The sequence below is a fragment of the Galeopterus variegatus genome, unplaced genomic scaffold, assembly GCF_000696425.1.
Source record: "Galeopterus variegatus unplaced genomic scaffold, G_variegatus-3.0.2 Scaffold5955, whole genome shotgun sequence".
NCBI classification, from domain to species: Eukaryota; Metazoa; Chordata; class Mammalia; order Dermoptera; family Cynocephalidae; genus Galeopterus; species Galeopterus variegatus.
Window position 1 is genome coordinate 57,182 of NW_007732066.1, and position 12,929 is coordinate 70,110.

The window sequence follows — 12,929 nt, forward strand, 5'->3', positions numbered from 1 at the left end:
TAGAATAAGCAGCTGACTCAAAAACTTAAGACCTGGGTTGCAGTTTCTGCTGCCTCTATTGCTTATTAGCAGGTGGTTCTGGCACTGCTTTCTCATCTGCAAAATGAGAATAAAGAATTTATTCACAGGATTATTATGCAACTCAGAAAGATCAGGCACACGCACAGGAAAAGGCTCTGAAAACTGCAAAGCACTACATAAATGCATGGTATTATTATGACTTATTACTATCCTGTATGCATCGGAACTCAGGTACTAGGCAAGACATACCGACTCACTCTGCCTTTGTTTTTCTGGGACACATTCTAGAAGGGTGTGTAGCCATGTGGAGTGGGAAGTGGATGCCAGGATGAGTAACCTGTGGGCAGTATGTCTGCATAGCTAAACAACCTGAAATACCACCGACCTCAGGTATTCTAAGACGAGAGGTCACACTTGGAAACAAGATGGCCTGGATGGTACAGAGGTTGCTGGGGCTTCTGCAGCCAACGAGCAAGTCTGCCTAGGAGAAGAGCCTGGTCTCCCTGGAAACTCCCTACTCGGGGCACTTCTTCAGTTGATCTGAAAGAATTCTAAGAAGAAGCTGACACTAGACCAAGCATTGTTCAGAACTGGGAGATAAAACTTCTTATCAGGTCTGGCTTGCTCTAGCCCCCAGGTGTAATCAGTCTATTAACATATTTACTGAATGTCTACAATTCAAGCTAGGTAGGTAGGTAGGTAGGTAGGTAGGTAGGTAGGTAGGTAGGTAGGTAGGTAGGTAGGTAGGTAGGTAGGTAGGTAGGTAGGTAGGTAGGTAGGTAGGTAGGTAGGTAGGTAGGTAGGTAGGTAGGTAGGTAGGTAGGTAGGTAGGTAGGTAGGTAGGTAGGTAGGTAGGTAGGTAGGTAGGTAGGTAGGTAGGTAGGTAGGTAGGTAGATAGATAGATAGGTAGGTAGGTAGGTAGGTAGGTAGGTAGGTAGGTAGGTAAGTAGATAAATAGGTAGGTAGGTAGATAGATAAATATATAGACAGACAAAGATAGATAGATGATAGAGATAGAATAATTGATAGAGGATAGATAGTGATAGAGATAGACAAATTATAGAGAGACAGATACAGATACTTAGATGGAGGGTTGAATGGATGGGTACAAACATGAAAAGCCACTAAGAACATCAGGAGAAGAACAATTTATTGAGCACCTACAATGTGCCAGGTACGATGTGCCAGATGCTTTCAGGTGTGCTACCACACCAGCCATTGCTGAGTCCTTGCAGCAACTTCTGAGGCATCATCCTCCCCATTTGCCAGATAAGAAGCAGAGACCCAGAGAAGTTAAGTAACTCACCCAGAGACTTCCAGCCTCACAGCCGCTGTTCTTTGATCTAATTCTCACTGTTCCTGAGTCAGAGAACACCCAGTCCCACCCCCACCTCCCAGCTCTGAATTGTCTTTGTTCCTCTTGAGCCTTTGTTTTGTATGAGAACCTCTCAGAGATTCTGAGAAAAGCCCCCAAACACTGCATTGATTGAGAACCTGAAACTGACTCCTCAGCCATTCCTGTTCTAGCCGCCTTCAAGTTTCACAGGTGAAAGTGAGGCCTCTCAGGAGAAATGAAAGAGCTTTCTCTTCAGGTGCCCACTCCCTGCCAAGCAGCACAGAAATGTTTCAGGCTGGCCAGGCTCCAGAGGCACACTAAGGAAGTTGGTTTGGGGCCAAAGGCGTCTATGGTACATTGTACGCTGAGGTCCTCCCCCCCTGCCCACCTCCTTTTACTTCCTGCAGCTGCATTCATGCTTTCTCCTGCCTCTCTCCCTGTCTCCCCACCTCCCCACCTCCAGGACTGGCTGGGGTCTGGGCAGGAGCTTGGCCATGATGTCAGGGAGGAAAGAGGTGCCTCTGGGTGTCTTGTCACAGCCTCAGCTCTCTCCCAGCCCCTCAATCTGACTCCCTCCCTGGCTCCCAGCTCTCTCAGGGTGCAAAGCCAAGCCTCCAAGGAATTTTCTGTGCCTACCCCCATGGGGCTGGAGCCAAGAGTGAATTTGAGGGCTACCAGCTATGATGAGTGGGAAGACTCAAGGCTCAGTGAACACTGTCAAAGAACTTCTGTTAAAAGGTTCAGCTGGCCACAGAGGACAAAGACCTTCATCTCTGGGATGCTCCTAAAGAGACTGTGTGGGGAGTTAAAGAATTCCCTGCAAGAAGGCTGGGATGGGGGAAGGAGGAGAGATTGAGAAATCTATCCAAATATCTCTGAGTGTCTATCCCTCCTCTTCTGGCTTGCTGAGACTCTAACCTCCATTCTTTTGGCCTCTGTGTCCCTTTTTGAAACTCCCAGTCTGGAAAGCACTAAGTCCTGGGATCTGACTCTTTTAACATAGAATAGGCATTCTGTTGATCCTAAAGAAACTCTTAACACACACAACCAGGACACAGAATTTCAGAAATGGTCAAGTTCTCATTTTATGGATGGGAACTTGAGGATTAAAGAGGTAAAGTGGCTTGCCTGAGGTCCTACTGTTAACTCCCATTCCACTGCACCAGGATGGACGGCTGTCCTCCAAATTCAGAACCTGGCATGGTGGGTGGAGTCGCCACTTTATTTGACTCTCATGGGACTTTGATCTCAGGAATCTTTTCCAGCTGATGTCCATAAGCACTGCTGAGACATGAACTCAGAAACAAATCTCTGGAAGCCAGTAGCCATAGCAGGAACTGGACGGTTCCCACAGACACCCCAGGACCAGGGCAGGGAGGAGCTGTGGGAGGCCCCACCCACCTCTGTTTCTGCCCAGCTGGTTTGGCAGCTCTGTCTTCCCCAGAGTGAGAGCCACTCTATCAGAGTGGTTGTGTGCTGCATCCAAGGGATCAGGGCTGAGGATGGGGGAATCCTTCAGACCCAGAAGACCATGCTCTGACTGAAAGTCCTGCCTGAAGGCCAGAAGGACTTGCCCTAGCAGAGCCTGAACAGCTGCCTGGTAAGGGAACTGCTGGCCCCTCCTGGTGCTTGGAGAGATGGGAGGGAAGGAGATCCAAACACCAGCCCTGCTGGGAGCCGGGTGGAGGGGGGTGGGGAGGAAAGGGACAAAGCCCAGAATTTGCTAAGCACCTAATTTGCATCGGATCTTACCACTGTATGAACCATTGAACCATTGATACTATCCCGTTTTACATGGAGGAAACTAAGCATCAGGGAGAAGTGGCACCATGAAGCAAGCTGAGATTAGAGCCCCTTCTGTGTGACACTAGAGCCACCATCGTTCACCCCTGTGCTTCCAACCATCCAAGAGCAGCAGACACAGGGCACACCATGCACGGCTACCTTCTGTGATTTTCTAAGGGAAGACTCATGGCAGTAATGCCTTTCCTCACCTTAACCTAATTTGGGCTCCACTCCTGCTTTCCAGCAAATTCTGTCTATGCTGAAGTGACTGGGGACAGGGAAACAGTGCCTGAGTAGGAAGGAGGCTGGAGTGTGACAAATTTGGACTTCACAGTATTTATGTGACAGAGATTCTGGGAACGGAAGTGGAAACCACACATATATGAATGACCTCTGCTTCTCAGAGCCAGCCCAGAAGAAGGTGCCATCAGCCACTTAGGTGGCCCTAATGTCCTTGTCCTTGTCCTTGTCTGACCTTGTCTTTCCTGAGTTGGTGCCATTCAGCTCACACTGTGGTGGCAGCTTGGTGTATATTAGAAAGAGTGGGAGCTTTGGGTTCTCGTAGTTATAGTGGGGTCACTGAATTCCCATGGAAGACCCAGAAGGCAGAGGAGAATGAAAACTAATGTTTATTGAGTGCTTTCTATTCCGATTTGCCCAATGGGAAAACTGAGGTTCTGAGAAGTTAAATGACTCCCGTATATCTGAATCCAAAGCTCAAGCTCCTCTCTATCGTGAAAGGAGGGCTCTTGGCCAGGGTGCCCTCAAGATAGGGTAAGAGTGCATAGGCTACCTCTACTCAGGAGCCTCCCGGGACCTCCTGAGTACCATGTCCCCAGCAGACATGGAGGACTAGATGGCTCCAGCCAGAATTTCCGTCTTGCATCTGTGAGGACAACCCTCAAGACACTGCCCTCTGGTGGCTCAGTGCACTTCTTGGCTAAATGCCACTCCCCGTATCTGTATCAGAACTGATGGCCTGAGCCTCCATTCAGGCTGGCAGATACATAAATATCCACTTAATGATAGGCTCCTCTGCCACACGGGGTGATGGCACTAGCTGCACTCGCGTCTTGTGCCACGCTGTGGATGGTATGGGTTTGGTGTGAGGACAGAATTAAGAGGAATCCTAGATGCAGTGCAAAGAACAGGGACCTGGAAAACATAGATTCAATCCATGGCCACTTAATTGCTGTGTGACCTCAGCGAAATCCCTTCACAAATCTGAGATTCGGCTCTAAAAACTAATACCGACTGGGCTAGACGGTCATGAGAATTAAGTGAAATTATGCACTGGACCTGGCACCTAGCACACAGAGGGCATTTACAAGGCTTTCCCCACTGCTCTTTTCTTCCACTGTAAAATGAGGCATACTCAGCCACCTAACCAGAGCAAGCAGTGTAGGATGGGATCACATTTCTGATTCTAGCCTGGGCAAAGCTGCTCAGAGCATGAGACGCCTTCGGAGAGGTTCAGAGGCCCAGGCCCCAACATTCTCTCTTCCTAACACAGAAAAACACTATTCAAAAGGAGTTTTAGAGCTGAAGATGAGATGATTCCCCAACTTACTTGATCAAGGGAAGTTTCCTACAGGAAGAGAAAGAATTGAGTAATATCCCCAAATGAGAATTGAGATCATTCAGGCCAGACTAGGAAGAAGTTGCAGATGGCCATGAATTGGGGGAAGAGGCTGAGAACAAGTTGGGTAGGAGAGTGCTCATGGGTGAACGTCCACATCTTTGTCCAACATCTGCAGGACCCCCACCCTCCTTTGTCCATCTGGCCGAAGCAACACATTCTTCAAGAATCAAATGACCTTCTCTGTGACTTATATTCTGGTACATGCTTCCCCAATGGAAGTGACCACTCACTTCCTTTGCACACCAAGTATCTTCTTTCCTCTGCTCCTGTTATACGATGGTCGCAGGGGACATAGGTTCAGAGCTTACACATCTCTCTCCCCCACTAGATGGGGGCTCCGGTGGGGCCTCACATGTGTCTGGTTCACTTGAGGAGTTTGTTAAACCTTTAGAAAATTGAATAAAGGGATGGAGGGCATGGGAGCCACTCCTTGGATCCCCTTAAACTTGATGCTGGGGACAGAGGGAAGGACAGCTATTGGGCAGATGAACTAAAGGAAGAAAGTGTGAATATGATCACTGATGGTTTGATAATGTTGATTTTATAGCTGGTATATTTGATGAGTGAGAAGGAAAGGGCTGAAGTTGAGAAACATGACAGTGCAGAATTATTAGAGCTTACTTACGTGCAAAGATGTTCCTCACTGATCTTTTAACAGAAAAACTCTAGAAATAACTTAGCATTCATAAATGGGACATGTGTTATATAAATGTTGGTACATTCATATCATGAGATGCCTTGCAGCCATAGAATGAAAGAGGCAGGTCTATGTGAAGTGACATGGGAAGGGTCAGATTTTGGGAGAGAGCATATTTCATGGTCCAGTGATTAGGAGGACTTAGGTCAGATTGCTTGGATTCAATTCTGACTGGCTATATAGGCTTGGGAACATTTCTTATCCTCTCTAAGACAGTTTCATCATCTGTAAAATGAGGAGATGAGAGTAACTGCTTCAAAGAGTTGTAAGGAATCCAGATATGCTTAGCACAAGTAAGCATGCATTAAGTATTCAATAAATGTTTGCTGTTATTATTAAGTGGGAAAAGGTAAATAGCAAAAAGAATGCATGATGCATGCTGTTGCCCCAATTTTGCCTTTTAATTTTTTTCTTCATGCAAGGATATGTGTGTATATATGTGCACATGTGGGTGAAACAACTGCTACAAGTGATTATTTCTGAGGTATGAGACTAGAGAGAAAAAATGAGGGAGGACTTACATTTTTTTGTCTTAGTTTTTTAAATAAACTTTATGTTTTAGAGCCACAGCAAAATTGAGCCCCCCACACACGTACAACGTCCCCTATTATCAACATTCCACACCAGAGTGGTACATTTGTTACGGTCAATGAACCTACACTGACACATCATTGGGACTTACATTTTAACTTTATACATTTCTGTCTTGTTTTCACTTCTACAATGAGCATGTATTGGTTTTGTAAGTAAAATAATAGTAGTTAATGAATGACTGGGTCACACCTTCAGCTCCAGAATATCCAGAGTCCAGAAAGTGGCCTGGTTCACAAAGGTTACCACACAGAAGGGAATGATCCACCTAGGGCTTCCTGGGAAAGGGGGTTCAGCCTGAAACCCCCCATTCTGCATCACCAGCGTGATGGACACAGTCTGGCCTGCCTGGCTGCTTCCTGCTCTCTTGGAGAGACAACCAACAGCAGCTCCCAAATCTGGGGAGGTCACGCCCTCGGGCCATGCCCGCTTGCCGGTCCTCATGCACATGCCAGCTGCAGAGCACCCAGGGACCAGGTCTGAAAGGCCATGACAGCAGCAAGTATCCTCAGGCCAACTAAGGTACAAGCCCTAGCCAGTTCTGAAGGAAGAGAATAGTGGGGGTGAGGCAGCCAGCCCTGGATTCTAAGTCTCCTCTGGCATTCACTAGCATGGAGTCCTTTCCATGAGCCTCTGTGTCCTCTTTGCACAAAGTTATTGTGAGGATTAAGTGAGAAGATCTGTAAGAAAGGACCTAACACATTACTTGGCACATGGGAGATTCTCAGGAGGTTTTTGTTCACTGTCTATACCACCTGCCTCACAGGCCTAGACCCTGGGATAAGTAAGAAAATGTCTGGTTTGGTTAGGGTGAGAGTAGAGTTGGGGGTGTCCTCCATGGCAAAGTCAGGACAAGGACAGTTTTGGGGCTCCCCAATATGCAGCCCAGGATAGACTGGCTGCATTTCTGGTGCTGTTGAGCCACTCTCTAAACAAGGTCTCAGCCTTTATTTGGGGTGGATGAAAAACATAATCCTCCAAAATGACATCATTCCTGGAGGTCACAAAAGGTACGGAAGAGGCTGCTCCCATGCATGTTGAGAAAATGCGGTGCCTGCTGACCCACTGGAGAGAGAAGTGGGCTGGGAGAGGTGAGCCCTTTGGATCATCTGACTCTCACCTCACCCCTGTGTTTCCCCAGGTGATTCCTACTTCACCCCTTCCGTGTGTGAACAGCTCCTGAACATGAGCTACAGTCTCCATTTGACCTTCATGTATCTGAGTCTCTTAGCTCAAAGGTGAGCTTGGCTACTCCAAAATGGCCTTCGTCTGAATTACTTGGTTATGGGCATGTGGTGGGAGGAGTGGCTTCTGTTCCTACTTACCCATGGCTAGGAAAACTTAGTCCATTCCCTTCCCTGAACCACCTGAACAATAAAACTTCCAACCATTTGTTCTATTTAGAGAATGATGGACAAACCTCCTGTGTTTTTTGAGAAGAAACATGGAGAGCTCCTGAATTATGATGACATTTTGATCTATGGCAAAGGGGTAATAAAATGGAGATGCTAACTCAGCAGCTGAAAATTAGGAGATTTCTCTTTTGGAAAGTTTCAGTTGGTGCACGGGCACAACACACACACACATATGCAAACACAGGCTCTAGTGTCTGTGTGCATCTTTACTCACACATAAACAAGCATGTACTACAAAACCCATTTTCTTTTCCAGGATGTGCATCCAGGGGAATCAGTTTAACATCGAGGTCAGCAGAAGTGACAAGCTTTCCCTGCCTGGCTTTGAGAACCTCACAGCAGGATATAACAAATTTCTCAGACCAAATTTTGGTGGTATGTTATCCTTTGCGTCCAGGCCATCAATTCAAAATGACAGGAACAGAGATGATACACAGTAGAGGGTTTCAGGAGGTTTTAGTTGACTCCATTTTCTGATCTGCAGCCTATTTAAGGATTGGCAGTGACAGATGAGGACAGCTGCCAATTGATTTTTCAGGTTACCTTGAAGAAAGCACTTTGCCTCTCTACCTGCAAGATAAAGAAATGCTCTTCCCCACTGAGGAAGTTGCAAGAGCCTCCTAACACCCTCCTGCACACTGTCTTCCTTCTGCCAGCATCATTATTCAAGGAACTCACCATGTGCCACCAGGACTACCCCACCTGGTCTTCCTGCCTCCAGCCTGCCCCTCTCAACTAACTCCCCACCCTGCCATCTGGATGATCCTCTTGGGTCATTTGCCTGCTCAGAACACTTGCATGCACCCAGCATCTTCTCCGAATCCAGGCACACCACTTCCTCCCCAGCTCAGCCTCTGTTTGTTCCATTCTCATCCTCCCCAATTCCTCCTTCTGCACCTCCCACAATGCTCCACAGTGTGCCCCAAATGCTCCCTGAGGTCCTTGGTCTCCCCAGCTCTTGCACCTTTGCAGAAGCTGTTTATCTCCCTGGAATTCCTTCTTCCAACTGGACTTCCTGGAAAAATCCCAATTCTCCTTCATGTCTCAGAGCAAAGGCTACCTCCTCTGAGAAGCCTTCCCTGATTCTGCCAGGCCCCATCCCCTTTCTTCAAACTTTATTTTGAACATACCTCCAAATCATAGCCATTACTCTGTTAAACAGTAACTGCTTTATGTCTGTCTCAGCTCCAGGCTGCAGCCCCTTGGAGGAGTCTTGCTTCATTTACCTCACTAACCCCAGCAGAAGCTCAATGCTTGACATATAACAAGCTGTCAATTAATATTCATTGAAAGAATGAGGCGAGGAGGGAGGGAATGTGACCGATTACATACCTCTTTACAGCAGGAAGTAATAGAAAGAGCCTTGGAGTTAAACAAACCTGGGTTTAGCTCCTAGCTCTAGTCCTTTGCAAGTACCTTAGCTTTCTGAACCTCAGTTTCCCTTTCTGTAAAATGCAGACATCCCCCCTAACTCACAGGGAGGACTGAATGAGGTGAAGTGTGTCAACACGAAGCACAGTGCCTGCAAATTAGAGGGTGCACTATATTAATCCCTTTCTCTCCCTGCTCCTCCCTCCAGAAGATAAAATTCTCTAATCAGATCTACTATTAGTGTGTTAGTCCGGACTCTCTGAGGATCTTCAAGATATTTATTGGGACAATCTCTAGGAGAGAAAATGGAACAGGAAGAGAAGGAAGCTGGATGAGTTGTCAGACCACAATGCAGGTCTGGCCCAGGGGAAGGAGAGAAGGAAGAAAGGATGGGTGGAAGTGTCTTAGATGTCAGTGCAGTTCTCAATGTGTTTGGACAGGCCACCAGGGAGTCCTTGAGCCATGGGAGGAGTTGCCCATCAGAGGAGTCTCCCGTCTCTGTGCCTGCAAGGAACAGACCTGCCTTAGCTCCCTGCTGTGCCCAGTCACTGGTTGGCCACCGCCAAGGGAAGCATGGCCTCAGAGCAAGTGTAATAACAGATTCCAGGGCACAGCTCGGTCAATTACACCCCTTCAGCTGAAGATCTGACAGTCACATTTTCCTGGCCACACAATTAGAATTTGAGATTTTTAAGTTAAGGAACCTAGAAAGGGTTCAACATCCCCTGGTTTTCCCAGGTCCTGTTGAACACTAATGGCAAACATGTGAGTCTGTGTACACCTTGGTTAGGTCCATTCAACAATTTCTCTTGCCTCTAAAACCTTAAACAATTAAGCCAGGATACTGCCCTTCTTGTTTGCCTGCTTACTAGCCAACAAGATGTGGCATCCTCGAGCATAAGAGTTCATTCTGAGAACAAGGATCCTGGGGTGGACCTAAGGAGATGTAAGGCCCAGAACCACCTGGAGTGAAAATGGGGTAAGGGGTCCTCAATCAAAAAGAGGGGAAGGCACATACCCCCACCCCTTGTTTTGTGCCTTTTGGCCTTCTGCCTCCTAAAGGAACCTACACTTGCATGGCAGCCTGAAGGCCTATGGAGGAGCCATTGCTCTTTGTAATGTCTGTGCACCAGCTTCTAGGACCCTGAGGTCCTTACGAGACAAGACCTCCATAGGATTTTTCAGGGAAAAAGCTGGACAGAGCAAAGGTTTGCAAGCAGGCACTTATTGAGCACTACCCAGGAACTGACTTTGACCTCTTTCCTAGGAGAAAGCTGCCCTCTGGTGGCACAGCTTACTTTTATAACTCAAGGGGAAGAAAGAGCAAACTCTGGTCCATAAAAAAGCCAGCTGAGGCAAGGCCTGGATTAGACCATAGAGAAACAAACTAAACAAAAAACACAATGGGATGGAGCTCTCGTGTGTTTTCCATTCTCCGCATTCTATACGAAGGGCAACTAATACTGGCCAACTACCCACTGTGTTCAAGGCACTTAAAATAGATGTTATAACCTTCCCAACACAATTCTCAGTGGTAGGTACCTGTCTTAACAAGTACTTGCTACAACAGAATGCCTGAGATTGGGTAATTTATAATGAGCAGAAATTTATTGGCTCACAGTTCTGGAGGCTGGGAAGTGCAAGATTGAGGGGCAGCATCTAGCAAGGGCCTTTTTGCTGCATCATCACTTGGAGAAAGGTGGGAGGGTGAGAGAGAAGGAAAAGGGGGCCGAACTGGCCCTTTTATTATGCACCAGTCCCACCCATGATGGTGGAGCCCTCATGCCCTAATCAACATCTAAAGTCCCACCTCTCAATACGATTATAATGGCAATTAAATGTCAATTTGAAGAGGACAAATATCAGACAATAGCAGGTAACAAACTGTAGCACAGAGAAGTTTAGGAATTTGCTCAAGGTCACAAGGCTATTAAATGGCAGGCATGGGATTTAAACACCTCTCTCTGACTCCAACCTCCTCTTTGGTGCTGTACCTTGCTGCCTGGAGCAGAAAGCCACTTAGCACACACCCCTTCAGCACCTTCCAGGGTCTGCCCCCAAATATCTCCCCTTTTCCACCAGGTATGAATGCACAATTATTTTTTAATCGCATTGGCTTTAAAAGTCCATTTCCAAATTCCTATCTACATTCTATGTCTTGGTTTTCCTTAGATTAATAATTAGATTGCTTTGTCTGACTCCTACCAATTAGGCGTTTTTAAGCTTCTTTTGAATTCCACCTCTCCTGTTCCCGGTTAAGGCATTGTCACCATTCCCTGGGGCACCTCGACTACCTACCACAAGTGAATAAATACTATTGTATCTATTATCCTGCTGAACACAGTTGGTCCTTATGGAAGAGAGGGGGAAGAGAAGGAAAATGCTACTTATTGAGTGCCTGTTACATGACAGACACAGTGCTGGGAGTTTTATGCAGATAACCACATATGAGCACTTTCTGGAAATGCTGGGCAGGCACTTCACACACATTCCCATTTGCCACCTCCCAAAAAGAAGCTGTCATACACCTAACCTCATTTAACCATATCCATGACCCTATGATGTCATTAGTATTATCTCCACCTGCAGGTAAGAAAACTGCAGCTCTGAAAGTTCCAGTAACTTTTCTCAAATCACAAAGCTGGGATATGACAGAGCTGGGATCTAAATTCACATTTTTCAGACTCGGGGGCTTTTCTTCCACATCAGTCTAAACTTCCCTGCCTGGCCTGGCTTCTGAGAAACATGGCTCCAACATCTCGCTCTCTAGAGTTAAGACTGGCAGTTTGATCCGTCTGCCAAGACTCCAGGATCGAGGCCTAATAGAACCTGTACATAGAACCAAGTGGGGAAGGTTCCAGAATTCTAAATAGTTTAGTCTTCCAGGAGAGTAAAGGAAGAGGAGGAATGTGTCAGGAGGTGAGCATGAGCTCGGCTATAAGCAGTCTTGAATGCCATCTGGTGGTAAATTTACTTAGTCAAGGGGATGCAGGAGACATCTGTGCACAATCAGATGACCAAATCTCTGTTACATTCCTAAATGATTAGTCCCTTGCAAGTTCCATAGGAAAAATCCTCCATGTAAAAAGTAGCAAATATCTCACCTCTATGTTCTTTAAAATATGCACTAATTAATACAGTGTGGTCCCTCATGTATTAAGATAACTACATATTGGTACACATTTTTCATACGAAAAGGAGGCACACTATACATAAGGGTTATTCCTGAGAGGGGGAAGATAGAAATTAGCCTTTTACTTTTTGTATTTCTAGATCATTTAAATTTTTCTAACAAGCGAGAACTACTACTTTTGTAATGTTTTAAGGGTTATTCCTGAGAGGGGGAAGATAGAAATTAGCCTTTTACTTTTTGTATTTCTAGATCGTTTAAATTTTTCTAACAAGCGAGAACTACTACTTTTGTAATGTTTTGGGTTTTTAAAAATACATTAATGTAGTCTCAGGAAATCTTATATTTGTTTTTCTGTGTAAGTTTTTCCAGTTTTTTCTTCCTTCTTAGGAGAACCAGTTCAGATAGCGCTGACTCTGGACGTTGCGAGTATTTCTAGTATTTCAGAGAGCAACATGGTGAGTGGTGTCCCTTTGTGTTCTACCCAAGGAGTCCCTCTCCTCATGTTTAATGGGGATACAATCTCTAGCTACTCAAAAGCAGACAAGAAAGACTTACAGCCCTACTGCATTTGGAATGGTAGAAGCTGGAGACCTAGCCCCAAAATCAAGACAGTGCAAGATTCACGTAGACAGATTTTCTGAATATCAGGAAGAAAATGGCTTCACAGGCCATATATTAGTCCGTTTCTGTTGCTTATAACAGAATACCTGAAACTGGGTAATTTATAAAGAAATGAAATTTATTTCTCACAGTTTTGGAGGCTGAGAAGTCCACAGTCCAGGGAACACATCAGGTGAGGGCCATTTTCTTGGTTGTGACTCTCCATGGCAATGCAGGGTGTCACATGGCAAGAATGAGCGAAGCAAGAGAGAGCTAAGCTTCTCACTTGATCTCCTTGTCAAGTCATCAAAACATTATCCATGGGCCGGGCCGGTGG

At 46.2% G+C, this 12,929-nt stretch overlaps 1 protein-coding gene across 2 annotated transcripts in view; it reads left to right on the plus strand.

Moving 5' to 3' along the window:
* Positions 1 to 2,812: 2,812 nt before the first annotated feature.
* Positions 2,813 to 12,929, plus strand: part of GABRP (gamma-aminobutyric acid (GABA) A receptor, pi) — a 44,411-nt gene continuing 34,294 nt past the window's right edge. For both annotated transcript variants that reach the window (XM_008590267.1, XM_008590268.1), the window contains exons 1-4: positions 2,813 to 2,958; positions 7,215 to 7,311; positions 7,745 to 7,863; positions 12,380 to 12,447. In XM_008590267.1, the coding sequence (XP_008588489.1) occupies positions 7,259 to 7,311; positions 7,745 to 7,863; positions 12,380 to 12,447 (240 nt within the window). In that variant the 5' untranslated portion in view covers positions 2,813 to 2,958; positions 7,215 to 7,258. The remainder of the gene's footprint in view (positions 2,959 to 7,214; positions 7,312 to 7,744; positions 7,864 to 12,379; positions 12,448 to 12,929) is intronic.